We start from the raw sequence: 26,235 nt of genomic DNA, 5'->3' as shown, positions 1-26,235 counted from the left end.
AGACACGCTAAGTACCTGGCTCACTTAAAGAGCTGGTACTCAAACCTGGATGTGAACCTGGAGCCGTGCTTCCTACAAAAGGAAGGGGAAACCACGAAGATGGACTTTAAGAGTAAGCTCGCAAATATACTGGAGGTCATAACCAAAGCCGAAGTACGTGTGTGCGTGCGTGTGCATGCACATATGTACACACACATGTATGTTTATATGTAATACAAGTTTTGGGGGTGTCACTTTTCATAATCTCCTCGGTTTATGGTTTTAAATTGAAATACAACACAGACTTTCAACAGTGCACAAATCATAAGCATACAGCTCCATGAATTTTCAAAAACTCGATACATCCAGGGAACCAGCGCCCTGTTTAAGAAACAGAACAGTACCAGCCCCGTCCGTGTCCTGTCCTTAAGTTTACTTTCTAAGGCAGCCTTTAGGATTAGAATCAAAGTCAGATGTCCATCAGAAGCAACAGTTAAACGATGTTCATTTTCCGACTCAAAGACCACAAAGAAAGAGGTTTTAAGGCTCAAGAGGTGCATTTTAAAAAATTATCTTTATTTAGGTTTCTGATTCAGCACATGTATCAAAGACTAATCAACATAAAGTAGATAAGACATTAATTGAAGTCTTACATCTCTCTAAACTCTGACCAAGAATGTCAAGATTGCCACTATTACCAGAACGCCAACCTAGTCAAGTTGTAAACAAGCTACCATGAAATACAGTGTGCACGGAGATGCAGAGGCAGACATGCTAGCACGGGGCTCTCCTCTCTTCCTTGGTGATGTCTTGCCGTTGGACAGTCCATTTTTGCTTTCCATGCGGAGTTCCAAATAGAGTCCAAAGGCTCAGGGTCAGCCTGATCAAAGCCTCTTCCGGAGGAATGCACTCTTACACTGCTGTGCCTGCAACTTTGTTTTTGCCAGGATGAAGTTCAGATCAAGATGTACACGACAATCTCGAGGACGGTGCAAACCGAGTCAAGAACTGAAGGTGAGCAGTAACCCGAGTGAAGGCATCAACGCACACCCACACGTGCTCACACGGCACCCACGCTGTCGTGAACACAGGATTCCTTGCACCGCCTCACGAGAGGCAACCAGGGCTCGGCCGTTTACCACGACTGCTGAGCATTCTGGAAAATGCTCCCCATAATTTCATGCTAACAGCTGTGTGTGTACGTTCAAAAAAGAAAGAAAGAAAGAAAGAAAGAAAGAAAGAAAGAAAGAAAGAAAGAAAGAAAGAGAGAGAGAGAGAGAAAGAAAGAAAGAAAGAAAGAGAAAGAAAGAAAGAAAGAAAGAAAGAAAGAAAGAAAGAAAGAAAGAAAGAAAGAAAGAAAGAGAAAGAAAGGGAGGGAGGAAGGAAGGAAGAAAGAAAGAAAAGAGAAAACAAGAAAAAGAAACCAGAAACGAAAACCTAGAAACCCCTTAATCTCTTACAATGGCTCTTGAGCAGGGAACTCGTGTAGCAGCGTCAATGGCTGGCTCTTGAATAAATTTGGAAATAAAAGGTTGTTTTACTCTGTATTTCTTTGGTAGTTACCACTACGAAGTTTTCAGTGTTGGTTACCTATAAGACAAGTACTAGACAGAAGATCAAGTTACACGGGAATGATTCTTCTGTACTTGTAAGATAAAAGCATTGCGCTCTCGAAGCACGAGTTACTACGCTTTTTCTTGCCTTATTGGGCACCCTCTATAAGCAAGGCTTCGTGCAGGAAAAGTCCATGTCTACCTAACAAAGGGCGATACATATTCTATTCCCCTACAATGGAACAGTTAACAAAAATTCACATTATCAATGATCTGTGATCAAATCAGTTAGAAGTCAATTACCAAGGGACAGCAGCCCTTGGTGCCAAAGCCAAATTCTGGTCACACATTCATCCCAGGGTTGTGGTCAGTATCTCAGGAGCTCAGAATTTAAACTCCTTTCCATTAACAAAGGAGCAAGTTAAATTAAATCTTAAATACTTCCACCATCTGCCAAAATTCTAGAATTCTGTCCAGAATGCCAGCATGCTTGATGAGAGAAAGCAGTTCAGAGCCCAGAGAGGTGTCAGGTATTAGAGAAGTCAATTTGGTTTTGTATAAAAGGCATGGTAATCTGGCAACGGAGTAAGTATGCTAGTAGCAGCACAGTGGTAGCCAAGGGGCTCTGTCAGCAAGACAGGGAAACGAAGCTCCTGAAGCCGCTGGTGAGCCAGCCTGCCCACGGGCCAGCTCCCGATTTGACAAAGGCCTCCGGCGAATCGCTCCAGGGTGCTGTAGGACGCGTGGGCCACAGCAATGGCAGTTACCCCATTCAGCCCCCATGAGAAGCGCCCGCGGTAAGTCAGCCTCCCGTGGGTGAGGGGACTCTGGCCTCCATGCGCTTGGGGTCTGAATTTGATGGGCCCCTGGTGGCTAAACGATCACCAAGAACGGCCCTGGCAGGTGCACTGCCCGCGTGTGACGGGTGCCACCCGGGCTCAGAGACCGCTTGAGAAGGACCTGAAACAGCATAGATTCAAAAGAGTAGTGTTTGTTCTACCAGTTCTGAATGTCCGCAGGGAGAGGCAACTAGATTTATGTTGAAAAAGTGCTGTTTGAAGGAGCTGTGTTTTATTTTGAAATGAAGTGACGAGTCTAGGGGAACCGGCACTCCATTTCTGCAAAGTCTGAAAGTCAAGAACTTGTTTCTAAAAGGCATTTGTCAGGAATGGTTTGCTCACGCCAAGTGCTTTTTTATTTACCATATGGCAATGTTTTGACTTCTGTGCTTTCGGGAGGGAACTCCATTGACAGAGAAGCGGAGGGAAGCTCGTTATGTTATGGACTTTCTCGTTTGCACAAGCCGCTATCCAACAGCATTAAATTCTATCAGCTCGCGAAAGAGTCTTGTAAACATAGACCATACTTCTCCTATGAGAAAAACCAAGAACTGTACCATGAAGGCAAAATGGGTTTGCCTCCTCTCAGAATTCCTCGGAATGGCAATGTACCACAAGGGGCAGCGGGCTATTGGTGAGATCCCCGGGTTTGCTATGACCCTGTCTGATTGAATTAAAAACCTACAGCCTCGGTAATTAAATGCCAAACTTTTCCCCCTTATTTGAGAACTGTATTATGATTATGTCTATTATATAGAGATTATAAATAAAATTTATATAGACCAATTGGGGAGTGAAGTTCAGTGATGGAAGCAGGAAGAGGTGAAAAATCCTATTGTTGCTTTTACTGTCAAGTTCTTAAAATGCTAGTCAAACACTATTTTCCAACAAGACTTGTTTCATTCTGTAATTCTTAAATACGCATTCGAAGGCAAAAATGGAAGTTTCTATACTGTACACTATTAAATATCTACAATGTCACGGTTCCTTATTGTTAGGAGTGTGTTCAATAAAGAGCTAGCTATTAGAGATGGGTGTCACAAAACATGGACTCTTAAAAATTACTGATAAATTAATTTTCAGTTCTCTGATTATATCCAACAGATACACATTCTCATCATAAAATATACATTCTCTAGTAAGTTCTTTTCGTCCACAGCATATATAAATATGCAAACACAGGTGGTAAAAATCACTTTACTACCAAAGTACAAAACAGTAACTGCTGAAAAGCAAAAATAAAGATGTTGCAAGTATTAAGAAAAGAGTGACTCGGTGTTCCACTTCCAAGTGAAACCAAACGATTTATTTGTGCTAAATGCATGGAAATAATGTATTCAGAGTATATCTGCTTGTACACAGCACTTGCTTATACCGGGCGACACAGGCGCTCGTCAAGCTAACGTGCTACTTTCTCCTCACCTCTTGTCTTTTCTGCCAAGCAATAAGGTATTCTGTGGCCGTTATGCCAAGATATTCCTATAATGTTCATTTCAAATAGTACTTTCTAATAATATTTTGCTCCTTTAAAATATTTGTTCAAACTCTATTTTAGGGGATCACGAAGAATGGAAAGGGGAAAATAGCTGTTTTTGTTACAATCACGTTGCCTTCTGCAGCAGAAATCAAAGAATGTGTCTAATCAGCCATCAAAACCACTGGTGGGCAGGACAACATTTATCCACTCGTGTTAGAGGGGGCGGTCTGGGTAGGTTAACACGACAGATAAGGAAAGAATCACACCTTAATATACAATAACTATCCATCCCACGTGTATGTGGGTAAGGTACAGCCATGTGATCCATTACTTTAGCCTGTTTCACAAGAGACATGGATGTTGACATATACTGAAAATAACCTATAAAAAGTGTATCTGTAGAAAGCTCTACTAAAGAGTATATAGTCTTGGGCACTGATGCATCTAACTTTCCATTCTACACCGAAAGCTAGATTTTCAAAGGTCTGAATTGTAGTGCTGAATTATGGGTATGTTTGGTAAACACCATTATAATGGGGGAGGCGGGGGGGGGGGGGAGTAACAGCTCAGTAATTTTCTGCAAATTCATGGAAAAAAAAATATAAAAAAGATATCCCTTTTTATTTTACAAACCTAAAAGCCAGGAAAATGAAGCTCTGGGGCCAAGCAAAAATTGCACACTGCTGCTGAATTACCAAATATCGAATAGCACATGTTCCAGCCAGGGAATGGACGTACGTGTAGATTCAAGTAAAACACTGATGGAAAAAGTCGTCTGTTTAGTGTTGTAGACCCACAACACTGGCTGCGTTTCCGACAAACACTTACAACACGATTAATGGTGAAGCCTAGATAACCTCAGTGCAAATAAGTCAGATCCAAAAATGCCAGGGAAGGAAGCCTTTGGCGTTGAGTAGACGGCTCCACTGTACGAGTCCCGACGGGAGCTGCAGACTAAGCACGTGCATTAAGGCTGGGAGGAGGGGTGCGCCGGATGCTGCGAAGGGGCGGGCTGCGCGGTGGCTGCCGAGGGGGCTGCAGGCTGCATGGGTGGTGGGGGTGGAGGCGGAGGGGGCTGGACCGGGGTCTGTGTGTTGGGAGACGGAGGTGGCGTGGGCCGTTTGAATTTGTCAGGACTGTTGCTTCTCCGTGGTGAAGGCCTCTGTAGAGAGGACAGAACAGAACGTCAGTCTGGGTCCAGACGGCTCATTTCTAACAGCCTGACAAGCGGGGGCTGGTGAAAAAGGGGAGCGATAAAGACAAAAAACTAGCAAGTTCCGGGGCGCCTAGGTGGCGCAGTCGTTAAGCCTCTGCCTTTGGCTCAGGGCGTGATCCCAGCGTTCCGGAATCGAGTCCCACATTGGGCTCCTCCGCTGGGAGCCTGCTTCTTCCTCTCCCACTCCCCTGCTGTGTTCCCTCTCTCGCTGGCTGTCTCTCTGTCAAATAAATAAATCTTTAAAATAAATAAATAAATAAATAAATAAGAAACTAGCAAGTTCCTTGTCTATCCTACTGGTTTCTGAACGACTGATGAAAACGTAAACCAGGTGGCATTTGCACCTATACCCATGAAAAAGCTATGCAAAATTACTATGAAACTTGCATTGACCTAACTACTGGACTTGGGTCCTTCGATGGGACAGTCCTAGAATTAAAAAATAGCAGTCATCCTCCACTCTGATCTTTTCTGTCCCCTGTATGTCCCCAAGTTCCTTCTATCACTCAAGTAACTTGTCAACAGCCTGAAAGCCGCAGTCCAACCAGATGTTTCTTTGACATAAAGCCCATCAAACCAATAAAAACAGCTTCAGAACTACCTCCTGCTTTTGTAGAGTAAGAGTCTTCCTTTAAGGATTCCCTTATCGGAAATACCCTCACTTCTCTCCTATCCTCAAACCCCCATTAGCTACATTTCTAATTGCTCTAGTAATCAACTTAATGACCAGCTCTAAAGAAAAAACTCCCGAGTGAAGTCTGAACCAAACGCACTTAAGGCTCCTTCTAATTCCAGGAGAGAAAATTCTGAGTGAAACCAGAAATAAGGCTAATTTCAAGAAGAATACTGAGGATCAGTGAACTGTGAAGATGCAGACAATAAATATTTTAGACATTGCGGCAACCAGCACTGATTTGTTATGGCAAAGAGCTGGCCAGAGTTTAATTAAGGCACTGGCCAGGGTTCAAATTACATTTCACAAAGCATCATTTTTCACAGAAAGTGAAGCTGAAGTTTTGTCTCCTGGGAAGGATTTTAGTTTCCACACCAGGATTTGGTATCAAACTTCCGGTGGGAAGGAGAAGAAAGGTCAAGGTCTAAGGGCATCACCCCTGGTCTCCTGAGGAGGAGAAGCTGCTACCACCAACAGGAGTCAAGGGTGGCTTCCTCCCCTACGGATACTTACTGTGATGCCATGGGAGGCTCCCATGTGCTGCACATGCAGACCTGGGGAATTGTAGTAAGACATTCCGGCTCTAGTCAGTGAAGTTGGTGGCGTGAAACCAACTGTGTGACTTGCATATGATAGACCTGAAATACAACAAGAACAAGTATTACTGCAAACTCCATTGTGTGGTGTCCTCAACTATCTGGAAGACTTTAAAATGCAAAAGTTCTCAGTCATCAACAAAAATTAACACAGATGAGAAGAGTGCTGGGCTCATGAAATGGCCTCCTGGGTAAAAGGGGATATAAAAGTCAAGTCCTAGAAAGAACAGAGAGCCCAGAAATAGGTCCTCACATAAAAGGTCAAATAATCTTCAACCAAGGTGCGAAGAGTACATAACGGGGAAAGGGCAGCCTCTTCAACAAATGGGACTGACAATCCACATGCTAAAGAATGAAACTGGACCCCTACCTTATACCATACACCAAAATCAACTCAAAATGGATTAAAGACTCAAACATAAGACCTACAACTATAAACTTAGAAGAAAACACAGAGGAAAAATTCATGACATTGGTCTTAGCAATGATTTCTCAGATGTGGCACCAAAATCACAGCCACAAAAGCAGAAAATAGACGAGTGGGACTATATCAAACTCAAAAGCTTCTATAGCTAGGGAAATAATCAACAGAAAGGTAACCCATGGAATATGAGAAAATATTTATAAACCATGTATCAGATAAGGGATTGGTATTCAAAATATATAAGGAACTCCTACAGTTCAATAACAAATAACCCAATTAAAAATGGGCAAAGGGCTTGAATAGACAGCTCTCCAAAGACATACAGTCAACAGGCATATGAAAAGATGCTCAACATCAGGCAACATTATCCACAACAGCCGAGATATATAAACCACCTAAATCAAAATCAACACCTAAAAAACAAAAAATCCAGTCAAGAAATGGTCAGAAGACATGAACACTTTTCCAAAGATACACAAATGGCCAAACAGACACATGAAAAAAAGCTCAAAATCACTCAGCATCAGGGAAATACAAATCAAAACTACAATGAGATACCACCTCACACAAGTCAGAATGGCTACAACTGACAACTCAGGAAACAACAGAAGTTAGCAAGGATGCAGAGAAAGGGGAACCCTCTTCAATTGTTGGTGGGAAATGAAAACTGGTGCAGCCAGTCTGGAAAACAGTATGGAGGTTCCTCAAAAAGTTAAAAATAGAGCTACTCTACGACCCAGCAATTGCAGTACTAGGTATTTACCCAAGAGATGCAAATGTGGTGATCTGAAGAGGCACATGCACCCCAATGTTTATAGCAGCAATGTCCACAATCGCCAAACTATGGAAAGAGCCCAGATGTCCATCGACAGATGAATGGATAAAGAAGATGTGGTACTTGTGTGTGTACACACACACACACACACACACACACACACACACACACAGGAATATTACTAAGCCATCAAAAAGAACGAAATCTTGCCTTTTGCAACAACATGGATGGAACTAGAGGGTATTATGCTGAGTGAAATAAATCAGAGAATGACAAATACCAAATGATTTCACTCATGTAAAATTTAAGAAACAAAACAGATGAACATAAGGGAAGAGAAAGAAAAAGAAGATGAAAACAGGGAGACAAACCACAAGAGACTCTTAACTATAGGAAACAAACTGAGGGTTGCTGGAGGGGAGGTGGGTAGGGATAGGGTAATAGGCATTAAGGAGGGCGCTTGAAGTAATGAGCACAGTTCTTTAAGCTGTTAAGGATACTTTTCTTTTAGCTTCCATGGCTGAGACACGCAGCCACCAAGCCTACCTTTGTGTGTCTTGTCCCAGAATTTGTGCCCTCAACATCTAAAGTCAAGAGTTTATTTCATTTCTTGATTTGACTATCAAATACTGCTTTCTATTTGGCATGTTTCCATTCCAATTGTGGATGTTCCAATTGTGGGGTTCACATTTACAAAGCGGAGGTCTGGAGTAAAGTCTAAGTCTTTGGAAACTAAGTGGCCATGTTTGTTTTCACCACAAGGACCTCGTTCAGCTGAAGGAGAAAAGAAGAGGTTTTATTTAAACAGCTCTGAGGAATACAACCCTAATTCTGTTTCTTAGGAAAGTGATGAAATTTAAGAGAAAGGCTATGAAAGTGGATCCTTATCCCAGAACAGAGAAGCTCAGAAGAAGAAGAAGAAGAAGAAGAAGAAGAAGAAGAAGAAAGATGTAGCCTATTTTGTAGCATTACAAGGTTAATTACTGGTATGTTAAACACTAATCAAGAATCTCCAAAGACTCCCTATTGTCTACCTATACTGAAGAGAAAAAAATCTCTTCTCTAGCTATTACAAAGGTCTTTGCACTTGGCTCCAAACTATCTCTTAATATTGTAGGTCAGTGGTTCTCAACACAATATCAAAGCCCTCGCTCAGGCCCAAATCAAATGATATCAGAATCTATGGGAGCAGGGCCTCAGGGAAGCCACTGATAAGAACCACAGTGACCTTATCCCTCTTGCTTCTGACCACTACTGCTCAGTTCATACCCCTTTGCCTGGGGTGGCTTCTCTGTACTTTCCCCCTGTCAATCAGGACCTCAATCAGGCTCTGAAGAGGCAAACAGCCTAGACCCTAGAGCCGATGGCCAGATGAGCTCTAGTTCTGCCACTTGGCACTGAGTGACACTGGACTTCAGATCCATCAACTGTAAAATGAGATTACTGTAGTGGCCTCAAAAGGTTGCTGTGGGGATGAAATGAGTAAATATCACAAAGTTATTGAACTCAGAGAGTGCCTGGCCAACGATGGCCTCATTAAGCTTCGGCTCATGAAGCTCCTTTAAGGCCCATCTCAAAAGTCCTCTAAGCTGGTAGCTCTCTCTTCTTTGAATCTCTTTTCCTTAAACAATTTAGATTTTTTTCAATTATAACTTTTTATTTTGAAACCATTTACGACTCGCATGAAGTTGCAAACACACTACAGGGTTCCCGTGGACCCTGCAGCCAGCCTCCACCAACGTTGTTCTCCCAGAAGCACAGCACAGCATCAACCCCGGGAGACTGACACAGGTCCCCTCCTAGTGACGAAGGCACAGACTGGAGTTGGACTTCATCCGTGTTTACTGTGCTCTTCCTGTGTGCACGTGTGTACGCAGCTCAAAGTAATCTGATCACATGCGTAGATTCGAGTAACTGTCATCAAAACCAGCTGCAAAACTGCTCCATCACCACAAAGAAACCCCCTCATGTCACTCCTTTCACTAGTTACACCTTCCCTCTCATCCTACGCCCACTGATCTGTTCTCTGTCACTGTAATGTTGTCACTTTGAGAATGTTCTAGAAATGAAATCATACAGCATATAACCCTCCACAGAGTGGATGTCCTGCAGTTCAGCTACTTCACCTTCTGCATAAAATTCATTTTGCTTGGCCTTGTGAAGTTTCTTGTAAAGAGTTTCTCGTATTCCCGCCCCCCCCCACACCCTCCTCCAGGCCCTGATGTTGATGATAAGCTCTTAGAGGCCAGAGACTGTGTCTTAGTACTTCTTGTTTTCACTTAAGTTCTAATCATCATGCGTCTGACCCTCTGGCCCACAAATACTATATAGGATGAGAATCCAAAAATACCTAGGTTGAAAATGCCAAACCCCAAACACCAGTCTACTAATAAATCAAACATTACGGCTTTTCAAAGCTATGGCTGTAATAAATTTCTCTTGCTCTCATATAGAAATGCATTAGCCAAAGTGAAAATGTAAGGCTTATTTCACTGTCCTCAAACTCAAGGCTGCAACTTTAAAAGATGATTAATTAAAAGCAATTCATGACAAAAATCACTAAACAAAATGGAGCAAGTATGAAAGTGTAAAATCTGTATGAAACCAGCCATCTAAAGGAACACTGCAGGACGGTGGGGAAAGGAGACACCTGAAAACACTGAAATATTACCACCACCTTGGGATAGAAGGATTCCAGATGACTCTATTTCTGCTTATACCCTCTGATTGCCCCCAAATTCTCTTTAGTATCTTTTTGCTAATGAAAAAAAAAAAAAAAATGTACAGCCACACTAAAGGCAGATAACTTTTCTTCTTTTTAAGATTATTTATTTTAGATTATAATTTTAAGATATTTTAGTTCTATAAGTTACTCCTAAGACCACTATTTTGCAAAAATTAAAAATTCCAAATGTAGACACAATTTCCTCTTTAAGTCTCCCTAATCCGGCTCAGTCCCCATCACTCCATCAGCACTGCTCTTGCAAGGTCGGCAGTATTTCCGTGCTGCCAGCTGCAACAACCGTTCTCCATTCCTCACTGTACCTGACCTTGGAGACCATCTGACAAAGCTGACCACTCTCTTCTTGGTGAAAGGCTTTGTCTTAACTTCAGTGAGACCCTATTCCAATTTTCCTTCTACTCCCCTTGTAGCTACTTCCCGATCTCCTTTGCCAGGTTTTCCTCCTCTACGTGACCTCCAAATATCACAGTTGCTTCAGGATCAGACAGGAGGGCTTTTCTCTGCTCCCTTCATCTACAAGGACTAGGTGTCCTCTCACCTACTTCTGTGGCTTTCTTTAAAAATAAACTTTTAATTTTAGAATAGTGCTACATTTACAGAAAAGTGGCAAAAGTAATAGCTCCTACACGGTCCATGCTCAGATTCCTCTATTATTAACATCGTATGCTAGTATAATACATTTGTCGCAACTAATAAACTGAGGAGCACTGGGGGGCTCAGTCGGTTAAGGGTCTGCCTTGGGGTCAGGTCATGATCCCAGTGTCCTGGGATCGAGCCCCATGTCGGGCTTCTTGCTTGGCAGGGAACCTGCTTCTCCCTCTCCCTCTGCCTGTTGCTCCCTCTGCTTATGCTCTCTCTCTCTGTCAAATACATAAATAAAATCTTAAACAACTAATAAACTGATACTGATACATTATTATTAACTCAAGTCCAAACTTTTCTGGATTCCCTGGAGTTTTACCTAATGTCCCTTTTTTGTTCCAGGATCCCATTTGAATGCCACTTAATATTTAATTGTCAGGTGTCCTTAGGCACCTCTTGGCTGAGGCAGCTCCCCAATTTTCCTTGTTTTTGATGAGCTTGTCACATTTGGGGTCTATTGATCAGGTATTCTGCAGACAGACTATCCCTCAGTTGGCATCTGACATTTTCCACATGGTTAGACTGGGGTTATGGGTTTTTCGGAAGAAGTTCCACAGAGGACAAGTACCATGTTCATCATATCGAGGGTACGTGCTACTGACATGGCTCCCCACTGTCGACGTGGACCCTGATGGCCCGGCTGAGGCCATGTTTGTCAACTTTCTCCATTGCAGTTACTCTTTTTTTTGCCTTTTCCACACTTATTCTTTGGAAGGAAGACCCTATGTACGCCCACATTTAAAGAGTGAAGAGTTATTTCTACTTCCTTGAGAGCAGAATATCCACTAAGTTATCTGGAATTCTTTCAAAGGACAGATTTGTCTCTTCTCCCTTGTTTATTTATTCCGTCACTTATCTATATTAGTAGGAACTCCTGGATATTTATGTTTGGGTTGTAATCTAATAGGACATTATTCTTCTGTTGCTCACATTACTCCAGCTTTGGCCTTTGGGAGCTCTTTCGGTTGGCCCCTGTGTCTCTTTCCCATACCTTCATCTTGCTGTTTTCTGAGCACCTCCTTACTTTGCAGCATTACCAGATTTTCCAGGTTCATCCTGTACATTCCCTGCTCCAAGCCCTAGAAACATCCATTTCTCCAAGGAGTTCCCAGTTCTTTTCACTGGAGAACAGAATGAGAAACCAAGATCTGGGCAGTGGGTATGCTTGTTGCTAGTGAGACCCGTTTTCAAGCTTCGTTATTGCCCATCTGAGATTCAGGCACGCCAAAATATGCTAGCTGGGAGCGTCTTGATGTTAGGTGGCTTAAAGTAATGGACAACCTGAAAGATAACCGTTGACCAGTAATATTCTCCCCATATGTAATCCACATATATAAGTCCATACACTATTAAGAGAGGATCTTTGATAAGTTCTAGGAAATATATCTTTCAATCAAACTGAACGAGAACTTAAAGTATTTCAACAACTTGATGAAATGCAACACTGCCAATGTTAATCAGAAATGGTAAGGGAAGAAATGCACCAAAATGATTAAAATGGAAATGAAAACTATATATATATAAGCAACATAATCCCACTAAGAAAATGATCATATATTCTTAATACTGAGCACCACAACTTCTTCCAATAAAAACTAAATTGAAAAGCAAATTTGAAAATTCAGGTTTTGCTGATGTACTATGTATAGGACTGCGAGGGACTAGATTAGGAGTAATTCTGCTGCCAAATAGGAGATAAAATCTACTTCGATATTATAGAACTTAAAATAAGACACAAATGTTCTTCCCACTCAGGCTGGCTGAAAGAAAAAAAAAAATTCTAGGTGTTACTTATTACTTAGTTTAAGGAAAAGCAAATGGCTCGTCTATACAGGCAAGTCCCCGATACAGGGACGGGTGCAGTGCGAGCCCAAATTATGTACACAGAGTAAGATCTTCCTGTAGAATATGTTACAAATAGAAGTTAATATTCCCAACCAAGGTCCGACTTTTGCTTTTTCCTTCAATGACCACAACATTAGACTTAATGAATTGGAAAATACATGCCTCTAAGGATTGCTTTAGGTTTAAATAAATCAAACAGAAGGCTAAATTATACTGAATATGAATCAGCATCACCATCAACTATAAAAGCCACCCTCCATATTGCTTCTTCCTAATGCATGCCTTCCTTTTACGTCAATAATCAGAAGGCAAACAAGACCTTTATCCTGGTAATGAAACCCAAGTGCTATTTGGGGGAAACTGAGAGGCAGCAAGGAAGGAGAGCTTTCGGAGAGATTTAAAGGCCACCAGAGACCAGGAGACATAGACTCCAGAGCATCCTTGGGGCAAGAACAAGGGGAGATGGTCATGTACTAATCCAGGACACGAAGCCCTTTTGTTTGCAAACAGCTCCTCTCTGCCCTGCCCAAACTGGACAGAAGTTGCCACGGTTTGTGCTGGATTGTCTTTTGATTTCTCCTCTTAAAAAAAAAAGAAAGAAAGAAAGGGAAGAAAGGGAGAAAAGAAAGAAAGAAAGATAGATCACAGCAGCAAAGCACCGGGCAGGAGCCTAACCTCAGTGGGTCTGCGGCACCGTGCACTGCCGCAGCATTTCCCCTCGACCACCTGAAGGGCATTCCTCACTGTCCACGGTTACAACAGACCAAGAGAGAGGGCCCCTAACAAGCAGCTGTTCTACTCTCCAAACCCACAAAGCCTTTCCTGCCGCCACCCTTCCAAGCAGGTACCTCACTTTATTCTGCTGTGAAACTCCACCCCTCACCCCCCAAAACCTGCCCCCCCACTCTTTCTCCCCAGCTCTGTGTAAAATCTGTTTACCAGCAAGCACAAGAAACTCAGACTTGTCCCTTTAGTCACAAGATTCGATCCTTTGGCTTGCTACCTTTTCTTTCCTCCCTCCACTCCGCGGGCCAGTCCCCCGCCCCTGCTTCCTCTTTCTTCCTTGCTGGATCATTTACTTGCCCTCCTGGCCTGAAAGCCCCACGCTGTGCTGGTTCTGAGCCAGAGACCCTGGGGGGGAGGGAGTTTTCGGGTCAGAATAAGACAAGCACGCCTTTGAGGGAAAGGCTTCTGAGGAGCAAAGCCAGATGCAGGAGCAAAGCCAAAAGCAAGGCCAGTTTCTTCTTGCAGGGCCTGCCTACTAGGGCCCAGCCCTGCTCACCCGTCACCAGGAATCTCAGAAGGCAGCTTGTGCTCCAGAAACACAGGCGTGGGAAGCAAGACCCGTCCCGCCTCGCCACTTCCTGGACCTGTGCCCAAGAGCCCCTGAACTTCTGAATCACTGCTTCCTCAATGTTATAACATGGGGAAAATGATGCCTACATTAATTATTCTGAGGGTACAAATGCAATGATGTATGTAGAACATCGTAATAGAACCCACAGAGGATGTGTTACGATCCATCTGAGACATCTGTCCAAGGCTTGGTCAATCAGCTGGCATTTAAAATCAGCGAAAGACAGTCTTTAGAGTTAAATTCCTTTCAACAACAAAAAATTAAAAAACACCAGCTGGCACTGTAACATTTGTGCTTAAAAATTTCAGGCTAAAACTCAGTCTTGATAGTGATTTGTTTTTGATGTTTCTGAAAAACACATGACTGTTCTCCCTCTGTTTACAAGATCTTTATATGCTAGAAGGGAACATCTTTGGGGCTGCCTATTAAATGTACCAGGAATCATTCACAGAAGCAACTGAGAACGTGTACTCACCCGGTGATATAGGCCTGCTTGAACTTGGAGAAGGTGTGTAAGGGATCGGGCTGGACACAGTGCGAGGTCTTAATCCTTGTGCAGACATCTCGTTAAAATACCTAAGAGGAGGGGGGTAGAAAGTATCAGAGTGTGTTTCAATAGTTCTTAAGAGAGCTCCTATGACATAATGTTTGGGGTTCATATCTTGAGGTCAAACTCTGGGATATTTAGAGCACAATGCTACAGCTAGGAGAAATGTATAAAGCAGACTCAGGGGTCACAAGACTCCACTGCTTGGCAAGCCCCTCTCCCTAGGGGTACAGGTTAGGGAAATCTGGAATGTCCTAGCTCCAGGAGGAGGCCTACTAACAGAGCTGTGTCATACAACAGAGAGGGCTGGGCTTTTCTTCATCATACAACAGCTATGTAGAAATCTACCTCCACTGTCCCAAGGGTTATACACATACATATTTTGATGGCTGCATTTAAATTGTTATTTGAAACTCAAACCCAATCAAGCCCTTTAAGATTTATATCATCAAATTAAAGCTTAAAGGTAATGGAAAAAATACATTAATTAAAAATAAATTAAAAAATAAAATTAAAGCGTAAAGGTAACGGTATTTCCCGTGAACTGGAGGTCAATCATTTACAAGTAAGCCTGGCTTAACAACAGCCACACACTACAGCATAGCAAAAGACCAGCACCCACACCTACTGCAGTCCCACCTGGCCACACCACGCCGGCTGGGACTTCTTCCTGAACGTGGAAGTCACATCAGACCTGAGGAGACTCAGGCCTGATCATCAGGAATGTCAGCCTTTACTCTGTGAACGAGCACAGAATGCTGACAAGGAGAAATCTCTGCTTGAGAGACTTCACAGGCCTCGCAGCCAAAGGAAGGAACAGCCGCGTGTGAAGGCCCCTCTACCCCAGGGAAGACCTCGGCCCTGACTATCCAACAGTTTGCGAGAAGAACGTTAACACAGCCGTTTCCGTGCTGGGTCACTGGGCTCAAAGAAGACCAGGCTCCCAAATCTGCCAGGCAGCTGTCAAGGAGACACCCACGGCTAACGCTGCCTGCCCTCGAGAGCAGCCCCCACGGCAGCACCAGGGCCTCACTCTACCCTACAGGACCGCGAGGCCGCGAAAACCGCCTCTTGCTCTTTAAGGAATAAACACACTTCTAGACATCTTAAGTTTCCCATGATTTTGTTTCTCCCAAATGTGACGTCATCATTCCTAACAGGGAGAGAAGTCTTTGTTGGGCAGCAGTACCCTAGCTGGGATAATGTGACCTACGAAAGATAAGGCAAATCTGGAATAAACACCAGTTCTGGAAAAAAATGTATATACATATTTATCTAGAAGGCTGAAGTAGCTTCAGCATTTACCATGGTTGGAAGATCCTGTCCCTCAGAGTGTGTCCTACTCAAAATCAAGGACAGGGCACGGTATAGTGTTAATCACTGGTCTGCTCCGTGTCTTAAGGTAGTTAATAAAATAGTTATTTGGTATTCTAGCTGATGTTTTTAGTCAAATGGCTTTCAGAGGCCAAGGATTTCAGAGAGATGGGAACACTGTCGGAAAGAAATCAGTGAAATTCAAGGTAAGGATCATAGTTTTATGATATAAACTTTTAAGAATAATCTTTATTCTTTTCAATGAGAAAGCATATACACAGATCTAAATATGACACCCCATTATTCTGTTTTTGTAAGTTTTTTATTACAAAAATATAGACCTTAAAATGGTATTACCACTGTCTATGGCAAATTGATAAAAGTTTTGTTAATAAGCCTCGGGATCTATCCAGTTACAGAAAGAGAAAGGAAGTGATTCTCATGTGTTTTGGTGACAGCAGTCAATATGATTCATCGCGGTCATGAGCAGACCCTGGACTCAGACACTGACTGCCCAGTCCCGCTGGAGGGGACGCTCAGGGAAGCTCGGTCTCACCGCTCAGACTCAGACACCAAGACATAAGGCCAAGACAACCCTGATCCGGAACAGAGAATTTCCCTTGCAGAAACGATCTGGTTCAGAGAAAGCCCAATTTCCCCACTGCTTGGTTTCTCTGCTCACTGAACGATTTTTTCAAATTGGATTTGCTGCTTATCCTAACAATCCCCTCTCTCCCAAGTACGGGGCTGGCGGGGGAGCGGGGGAGACTGTGGACGAGAGAAATGCTGGGGCCGTTTCCTCTAGTTAACCGTAGATGACCCTCGTATTTCAGCTCGTTTCTCGGTGGGACAACGAGCGGGTTTGACAGATGCTTGAGCAGATAAATGGGATGCTCTGGTTTTAGTTTTTTAAGTAGCTACAATAAGACCCAGACGTTTCCAAGCTGCTACGGCAAGGCCTGTGCCTCCCACACCCTCCCCCCGCTCCAGGCACACGTGGGCTTCCTCAGGCGCAGGAAGCTTGCCCACCCACATCTAGGGCGTAGGACGCTCCCACACTTAAAACAGACACAGTGCAGGACGAGACAAACGCAACCACCAGGCAAACTCTCCACACGTAACCCTCCATCTCGCTCGACCACTAATTATGGAAAGGCAACTTCTTCCCGGTCTCTTTGCGCTTCGGGAAAACGGCCTGCCTCCTCCTTTCCGCCTATGCTCAGCACCGACTGCCGCGCGGGGGGGCTCGCCATCACCCCGCCGAGCGCCGGCGCCGCGTCCTTCCACCGATGTGAAGGGACGCCTCTTGGAGCCCGGCCGCGTTTGGCTCTCACGAGGCCCCCAGGCCGCGCACACACCTTTCGTCGTCCATTTCCAGGCTGGACTCGCTCTCGGACAGCTGCCGACACAGGGCTTCCCTTCTCTCCATCTCTCGCTGCAGCTTTCGCTGCAGCCGCAGGTTCTCCTCCCGCATGTGGCGCTCCTCCTCCAGGTACTGCGCCATTTTCTCCGAATCTGAAAGGCCGGAACGCTCAGTCAAACCATGCTTCGTGCAACCGTGCTCGAATCCGAGCTCCGACTGCCGCCTGGCTCCTGCGCCCCAAAGACTGTGGTCCTCCCACACGCGAGGAGACCTGGATTTAGAGGTTACCCCACGTACCCAAGTCTACCAACGACCTGCATTTACAAACAAATACAACAAGCGGCATTGCACTGGGACGTTAGGTACCTTCGCTCCCACTGAGGCACCTTCTAAAGTGACGCATGCGTCAGAGGAAATGCTGGGGTCGCAGCCCCCGGAGCCCGCCTCGCTGCTGGAGCTGCAGGGGGGGCCCAGCCAGGGAGTCGGTTCAGCCCCGGGCTGCCCTCACACCAGCGCGGCCCAGCGTGCTAGAACGCACCCCGTGAGTTAGCGTTCCGTTTGTAAAAATGGAAACTGAGGCCGTAAACAACTGGAGGTGAGTATGTCCGGTCCAACTTCTGGTGTGTCTGGGAGACTCGAGCTCCCTGACTCAGGCACAGCCTCTCTCTGAGTCAGACGGCAGGTAAAGACCCGTACGCGGCTGGGCTCCAGGGATGGAGTCTTGCTCGTGACAACACCTGCTCCTCAGAAGCGGCCCCACATGACGAGGCCTCTGGCACAGCACTGGTTTCCTGGGCCAGCGCTGACTAGCCTCAGGGAGAGACGCTGGAACCAGCTGAGCCCAGCACATTCGCTCTACGGGAATCTGAAATGTGGGACTGACATCTTCATGAGGCTCTAGAATCTCCCTGTGCCCAGTTCCCTGGAGCTTTCACAACTCTTGCCCTTCTGAGGGGACTCTGTGCAGGACTGTGGGGTACCTTCTGGCACCATTCCAGTGACTGGTAAAACTTGCTCCCGCCTGGCCCCTTTGCTGGTTTACCTCTGACAGAATATGTGAAGTCACCAAGATAATCTTTATATAAAATTCAGTATCTGCCCATCTTCTTTCTTCCTTCCTTTCCCCCCCCTTCTCAGCCAATGAACTTGGGAAAAGTAAACCCTCCATCTACTTCTCTTTTCTGAAAAATAGCTATAAGTGGTCACGATCATGTTTAAAAGAGAGTCCTACGGGTTACTGCTCCGTATTATTAGCCCACTCCGAATTCTTTTAAGAAGGAAGGAAGGAGTAGAATTCCACACCGATCACTTCTTTCCCACAGAGTGACCCCAGTTCAACTCCTAAATCCACCCAATTAGTTTCAGTTTTAAGCACCTCTACGAAGGTCTAGTGTTTTAGCAAATAATGACTTTTGATAGGTATTCAATGATTTCCAAGACAGCATCATCACAGAATATATAAAATCTCCTGAATACCCTTATTTTAGAAATTCAAATAAAAATACCAAAAAACACTAAGTTATTAAACACTATTATGTGTACCAAACACTAAATCCCTCAGTTGTTTTCAATATAACCAGAAACCCTGCTGTCTAATCCAGATGCAAAAATCTCTTTAATTGAAGGCATGCTGGGAAAATATTTACAAAGCGCACTTTTAATATAAACGATTTAAATTATTTCATCCCAAATATGCAAGCCTGCAGAATTTTTCACTAGCTCTACAGGAAGCATTACATTGGCCCCTTGGAGTATTATTGTTTCTAGAACAAGAGGGGTGGCTATTGGAGCAAGCTGCCTTTCTTTTCCAGAAATAGGAAAGCTTCAGAGAACTATGGATTTCTGAGGCTTCAACAACAATCATTTAAGAGAAAACACTGTCTTTCAGATGCAATCCTTTAGCTTCTGGGGAATCAGCAGGGGAATCCTTAAACAATAATCTATACACAAGAACATGAGTCAGCAGGCGTGATGGCTGGAGGGCTTTCCTGGCATCTGGGCAGTTAACCCAGAAGCTAGAGGACAGAGAAGGCACCAGGCCCAACACCTCTGGGTGTCACAGACCAGCCTCAGATGGCTGACACGGCGGTACTGCTTGGGTGCCCTCTGCTGGCACATCACCACACTTGATTTCAAGACTGGATGTACTCCCATGAGCACCCTGCCACCTTCTCTCACACAGAGCTCCCTAAGACTTAGGATGCTTCCGCCATCTTCAGCCATCTTGGAACACTTGGTCAAAGACGGCATCAACAGAGGGTGACTGCCAGACAGACTCCAAACAGGTAGGTCTCATATGATCCAAAGGTGGCCTGTACATTTTACATCCCAAGTTTACGGTTAGAAAACGCTGGTGCCCAGACCCCACCCCAAACAGATCAGAATCCCGTGGACGAAGCCTCTCCACTGGTATACTGAACAGTCCCCAAGGGATTCTTATGTTCATTCCCAAGCTGAGACCTACTGGGAGACGGGTTCAAGTTCTGATACAGACAGACCTGGAGGGTGAGGAGCCAAATATCCAGCAGCAGCCCAGGGAGGGCGGCTACCTGACCTCAGCTGGGGGCCACGTGCTCCTCCTTCCATGCAGCTTTCTCTGCCCTCACAAAATTGCAATGGCACTCAAGGATGCCTCTGTTTGCATCTGTAGTCCCTTCAAAGACCAAATAGTGCCACAGGAAGAAAGTAAAGGGAATGAAAAAGACTTCCTCAATTTCTTCTGAAGATTTTGTCTGGGGCACGAGAAAGAAAACTATAAGCTGACGGCACTAAAAGGAGTTCAGAAAGGCGTGACAAGACCTCTGTCTGTCCAGCACACCAAAAACCCCAAAAATATCCTATAATATCTAGTATTTGAGAACTCACTGATTTGCTTTCATAAAACATATGTCATGGTTCTCAACCCAAGGTACACATCAAAATTCCTTGTATTAAAAAACAAAAACAAAAACGGAGGACCGGTTTCTCCTCCTAGAGTTAGCCCAGAAACCATATGAGATTAGACAGAATAATGGACCCTCAAAGATGTCCACATCCTAATCCCTGAGGCCTGTGACATTGTTACCTCACTCGGCAAAAGGGGCTTTGCAGATTAAGTTAAGGACCTTGAGATGGGAATTTATCCTGGGTTATCTGGCTGGACAAATGTCACTGCAGGGTCTCCTAAGAAGGAGGCAGGGGGTCAGAGCGAAAAGATGCCCCCGTGGATGCAGGCAGGAGTGCTGCCAAAGCAGGGAAGGGGCTATGAGCCAAAACACGCAGGCAGCCTCTACACGCTGGAAAAAGCAAGGAAACAGTCTCCCTTAGAGCCTCTTACAAGAACCCAGCCCTGCTGACACCTTGATTTCAGCCCATTGAGACCTATTTTGGACCGCAGACCTCCAGAACTATAATACATCTGTGTTGCTTTAAGCAACTAAGGTTGCTGTCATTTGTTACAGGAACAAGAGGAAACTAACACTATTTCTTCCAGGTTCCAAGGATTCCTGAGTCACCAACCCAGATGCACTACTGGATTAGAACTTGCAATGAACTTTAGAGAAGAAAACATAAACGTAAGAATCACCAAAACTTTAAACGCACATTCACTGGACTCCGTCAATCCACTTCTGGAGTTTATCCTGAAGGTGTTCAGGCGTCAAATGTGGGGACACAGATGTTCACTGTGGTCGCAGCAGGACAACCACAACAGGTCCGTAGGTATGGGACTAGTTAAATAAATTATGATGTACAGCATCCAGGGACGATGGGTTCTAAGACCCTCAGTGGATGCCTGAAACTAAGGGTGACCCCAAACTCTGAATATACTATGTTTTTTCCTAAATACGCACACCTGTGATAAAGTTTAATTTCTAAATCAGGCACAGTAAGAGGTTAACGAAGTAATAATAAAGTAGAACACTTATAACAATACAGTGTAATAAAAGTTATATGAAGTGGTCTAGTCTCTCTTGTAGGGGCCCAGGGCAGGCCACTCCAAGATACACCACTTGGGCAGGAACAGTATTTTGAGGTCAAAGCAATCCACATCCAGAAGATTCAGGAAAAGCTCTTTACTCCCCCTCAACTGCCTGCCTTTATCAGGAAGAGAACTATTAACAGAGATTCTTCTTTATCTAGGATATGTATCTACATAATAGGGCAACCTTTGTTTTCTCAACATCTCCTCTCACCTTCCTGCTCCTGGTCTGTTTCCCTTTGTATCCTCAGACCCCCACCCCTATCTTTAGCTCAGATAAGCTTCCTGTTGCTTGATGGTCCTTGGAATTTCCGTGTCTATGTGGAGTCCCCATACATATGATATTAAATTTGATTTTCTCCTGTTAATCTGTCTCCTGTCAGTTTGATTCTAAGTCCAGCCAGAAGAACCCTGAAGGGCAGAGGAAGGTCTTCCCCGCCCCAACACTCGCAAAATATCTCACTGTGCTGTACTCAGCCTCCTTGTGATGATGGGACATGATACAATGTCTACATGAGGAGATGAAGTGAGGGGAACGGCACAGGCATCATGACCTAGCATCAGGCCTCTACTGCCCTTCTGAGAAGGCAGGAGGCTCACCCGCCTCCCGACCAGGCTGACACTATGGAAAGCAGAGCTGCATGGATAAGAAGGCGCTAGCGTATCCATAGAACCGAATACCAAGCAGCCTTTTAAAAAGGGAATCAGACAGCTCTCTACATGTATTGGCAAGGAAAAACTTACAAGATACAGTAAGTAAAAATAGAAAAATACAAAAGAGTGTGTTCGCTGTGCTGCTTTTAGAATAAAATAAGTTTATACAGACACATATATGTATCTGGAAGAATAGGTAAAAAATGTCTAACTGTGAGAAACGGGCGGCTGGGGGTCGGGGGCGAGAGGGAGAGCCGCTCTGCCTTGCACACCGAGCACGGCACTGTCCACCCAAATGCATCTAAGCGGGCTGCACGCAGAAACAGGAAAGACCCAAGCAAATGCACAGTGTGACCTCATCAGGTGCTCAGAAATCTAGTTCCTCTGATTTCCAACTCAATATCTGGATATTTTCTCAAACAATAAGGATACATTTTTAAAGCATTTATTCTTCAAGTACAATGAATAAATGTTAGCTGAGGCTAAAATTTAGTAGTAAGGATGATAAACACTCTATTCTCTGCCTTAATCCCCTGAAAGTACATCTGTTACTACAGTCTTAGAGAGGAACACAAGGAGAAGAATAAAAACAGTACCCGATTCTGGACCCTCCCGAAATTATTTGACTTTCCAGAAGTATTCTAAACTATCTGCCTGTCCTACTGTAATACTTTCAAAAATAATCCATTCCAGGATGATAGAAAGATTTCTATATGCATGTATTGGTAATGAAACACAGGATGGATCTGATCTATGCAAGTTCAATGGTAAATACTGGTAAAAGCCGGTGCTTGGTAAACGGGTTAATTGTGCACAGAGGACCAGGGAAAGCAGCGGCTACATACGCTGTAACTGAGCGGCTCTCAGCTGCTTCTTCAGCCTCTCCACTTCATTCTTTAAAAACCTGATGTGGCGCATCATGTTTTCTGGGGAGTCTATCTCCATGGAGATGTCTCTAGGCGACGGGGGAGCAGAGACCGGCTGGTCTAATTTCTCCTGCAGGATTCTTCCGTGAAAAGAAAAATTCCAACAATGAAAAACAGTTTGCCTTAAAAGACAAAACAACATACTAGCTGGAGGGTTTGTTTTCATAGCAAGCTCCGGCGAATCACCGGAATTACAGGGTTGTCGAACTCAGGCTCTGCCCATTTTATATCCACTTCTGGTCTCCCTTACCTAGTATCCAGGTCAAGGTCAAAGGGCAGAGCTGAAGGACCCACTCTCTTTTTTTTCTTTTACACGACCGCTGGTGATTAAGCACTAGTGAAGAAGCCTCCAGCATTTGCTACTGATTATTAGGCCTGGCATACAGTAGGCACTCAGAATTCTCTGCTGACTCAGTGCATCACGTCTGCTTGCGGGAACGGAGATACTAAAGAAATTTCACTCTCAACGCTTCCGGAACCACGCACTAGGGACCCCTTGGAAGATGACACCACACACACTCCACTTCTAAAATTCCCTCCTGAAAAACCAATCCTGAGAGTGGGGCAAAGTGGGCCGAAGGCCCTTTGCTTCTGGTCAGAGCACAGGTAAAAAGATAAAGAACAAAACCAAACCATAATCACTGGGTTAGTAATTGGTGGTCTTCTTCTCTTCTTGAGGCACAAGGAACGTGAATATTCAACAGCTTTTCACCGACCAAATGATAACTTCACGTTGTTTAACACAATATGTTGGTACTTACATATGTAAACCCTCCCACTGCGTTCTGCAAGGGAAGACAGACGGGCAGTGGACCTCTATGTCCTCTTTCATAAGCTGCTAGAATCTTGGTTTGGTTTGGCTTTTAACTTTTTACCTTTAAGTTTGCCCAAATGCAAATCGTGAATCACCTTCAGGCCTGCCCTTGTTGAGAAAACTGGTATGTTAAATATTGTAATGGTCCCTGCATTTATTATATTAAATACCTTTTCATTAATTCAATTTATTAGTACCACTACAATAATGAAAACATGGACGACTCAAACATGACTTGAATATTTCCCTAGAGACACAGCTCTAATTTTCACTTTTCTTAAAGCCTGTGATAGGACTACAGATGGCAAATTTAGAGATGAACTCAAAATAACTTATGGATGTTCATCCACACCAAATACTTACGGCAAAAGGGCTCTGGTTAGTAAACAGAAGATCCTAGTGAAGCAGATTAATGAACATTTTTAAAAACTCCCTTTCTATAGCCATGCAGACACATCCCACATACAGAATCCCCCTGCCATTCTTCAAGTCCTGCTCCGTCACCCCTACGTATGCAGCACTTAAAAATTAGGGCACGAAGGGGTCAAGAAATGTCTGCTGTTGAATGACATTTACATCCATGTACATACATTGAGCACAACGATTCCTAACCTTAACAATGGACAAGTATTTATAGTAAGTTTTCAAGTCAAGAGATAATAATTTTCCTATTAAAAACTCAGCCTTTCTGATGAAGTACATCCTAGAGATGTGTAATAATTAACCGTGCACAGTACACATCGTAAGCACTTGAGAAAACCCGGGAAGCCAGTTCAATAAGGTAAAAAGCTGAAATTGCAACGATCGTTCCCGAACAATTTAAAGGTGAACAAATAGCACTTTGACTAATTTCTTCATAGCCTCTGTTCCAAATGAAAGGAAACTTTACCAGGACTAGAAGACAGAAATATAAAGACGTGACCAACGTGAGAAGAGTTCAGAAGGCTTTCAACATATTTTTGGTCTGGCAAATTAAAAAGATGTGCATCACCCAAGGAATTAAAACGCCCGTTTCTTATTCGTCACCCACGCCCAGAGCAGCGCCCTGGGCCGTGCACATGCCCCACACTGAACAGCAAGACCAAACAAACCGCTTTTCAGCTTCAAGTTTGTCCATCCTTTTCCAGAGACGATTAACTAGCGCTTCTTGTTCTTGTTCCAAAGTATTTTCAAGGTCGATCTTCTCTCGTCTCAACTAAAGGAAGGAAAAAAGTTTCACTCAGAATAGTAAGCCATTTACACTTTGTTAATGAGATTTTTTGATTGGACCATTAGGACCCCCTTACTTAGAGAAAACTGCAAAGAAATGGCCAATTTCCTGGCACAGACACATGGAAGTGCATCTAGTTCTTAAACTTTAATTGAGAAAACTGAGACAGGTTCATTCTTTGATGGTAAAGCTTAATTGCTGTCTGGCACATGAATCACACTGCTTGTTTCAGCTTTTATTCAAGGCACATGGAAAGTCTTCCTTAAAGAGGGTTCAGGGGAGCTCAGCTTACCACTCATACCAGGACTTATCCGGGTTTGTCCCCCAACTAGTGCTGCATGTAGTTCAGGGCTAAACCAGAAAGGTTATAATTTATATAAATAACTCAACACCTGAAGACAATTCTCCATACTGATTAAGGGGTGCACGATACTAGTTACCTCTGAAGAGGCAGGGAAGAGGAAGGTTTGATTTGGAGGAAAGTATGCAGTTGCAAAGGAAGCCCCAAAATGCACTCTTTCTTCTTGAAAACTCACTTAATCAATCAATATTGGGCCATATGCAAATACTGCGAACAATGCCAGCCACTGGCTAAGAGGGGTGTAGCAGGGAACCAAAAAGTCAGAATTTTCTGCCCTCGTGACACTGACATTTTATAGTGGGGTCAAGACAGTAAATGAAATAAATTTTACACTTTGGTGGAGAGTGAAAGAGATATGAAGAAAAAGAGGGCTGGCAGGAGGGACAGAAAGTGCAATGATCAATTTCACAGCAACGTGCAGAGGGAATGTGTTATATCATTCTTTGTACTTCTCTATGTGAGATATTAAATAATTTTTAACAGAATTTTTTTTTTTAAAGAGAGAAAGGTTATGGTACTGCTTCTATGCTGTCTAATAGCAACTCACCTTTTCAATCACTGAGTCAACAAATTATTTTTGATTGCACAGCTACAAAGATTTCCTTAGCAGGTCACAGAGGCAAGCTCCTCACTGATCAAAGATCCCTGTATAGGGGCGCCTGGGTGGCTCAGTCAGTTAAGCGGCCAGCTCTTGATTTCAGCTCAGGTCATGATCTCAGGGTCCTGGAATCGAGCCCTTCATTGGGTTCCCTGTTCAGTGGGAAGTCTGCTTGTCTCCCTCTCCATCTGCCATTCCCTCTGCTCTCTCTAAGATAAATAAATCTTAAAAAGAAAAAAAAAAAGATCCCTGCATATACAGTAAGATGAGACCAGTACTATGTATAAACTGCAGTCTTTTAAAGCAACCAAAGCAGACCTTATTAACAGTGAATAAGCCAAGATCACATGGTCAAATGAAAACACAGCTTG

General features: G+C 44.0%; 1 protein-coding gene across 1 annotated transcript in view; it reads right to left on the bottom strand.

Annotated features, from left to right (window-relative positions):
• Window positions 1-534: 534 nt before the first annotated feature.
• Window positions 535-26,235, bottom strand: part of CCDC6 (coiled-coil domain containing 6) — a 107,011-nt gene continuing 81,310 nt past the window's right edge. Inside the window, exons 4-9 of the mRNA XM_026504260.4 lie at window positions 24,787-24,890; window positions 22,801-22,961; window positions 17,339-17,495; window positions 14,595-14,695; window positions 6,251-6,375; window positions 535-5,010 (exon numbers count right to left, since the gene is read on the bottom strand). Coding sequence (XP_026360045.1) covers window positions 4,816-5,010; window positions 6,251-6,375; window positions 14,595-14,695; window positions 17,339-17,495; window positions 22,801-22,961; window positions 24,787-24,890 — 843 coding nt within the window. The 3' untranslated portion in view covers window positions 535-4,815. The remainder of the gene's footprint in view (window positions 5,011-6,250; window positions 6,376-14,594; window positions 14,696-17,338; window positions 17,496-22,800; window positions 22,962-24,786; window positions 24,891-26,235) is intronic.

This window comes from Ursus arctos, unplaced genomic scaffold (assembly GCF_023065955.2).
Source record: "Ursus arctos isolate Adak ecotype North America unplaced genomic scaffold, UrsArc2.0 scaffold_7, whole genome shotgun sequence".
In the NCBI taxonomy this organism is placed as follows: domain Eukaryota; kingdom Metazoa; phylum Chordata; class Mammalia; order Carnivora; family Ursidae; genus Ursus; species Ursus arctos.
The sequence above is the reverse complement of the archived record's forward strand: the minus strand, read 5'-3'. Positions and strand labels throughout refer to the sequence as shown.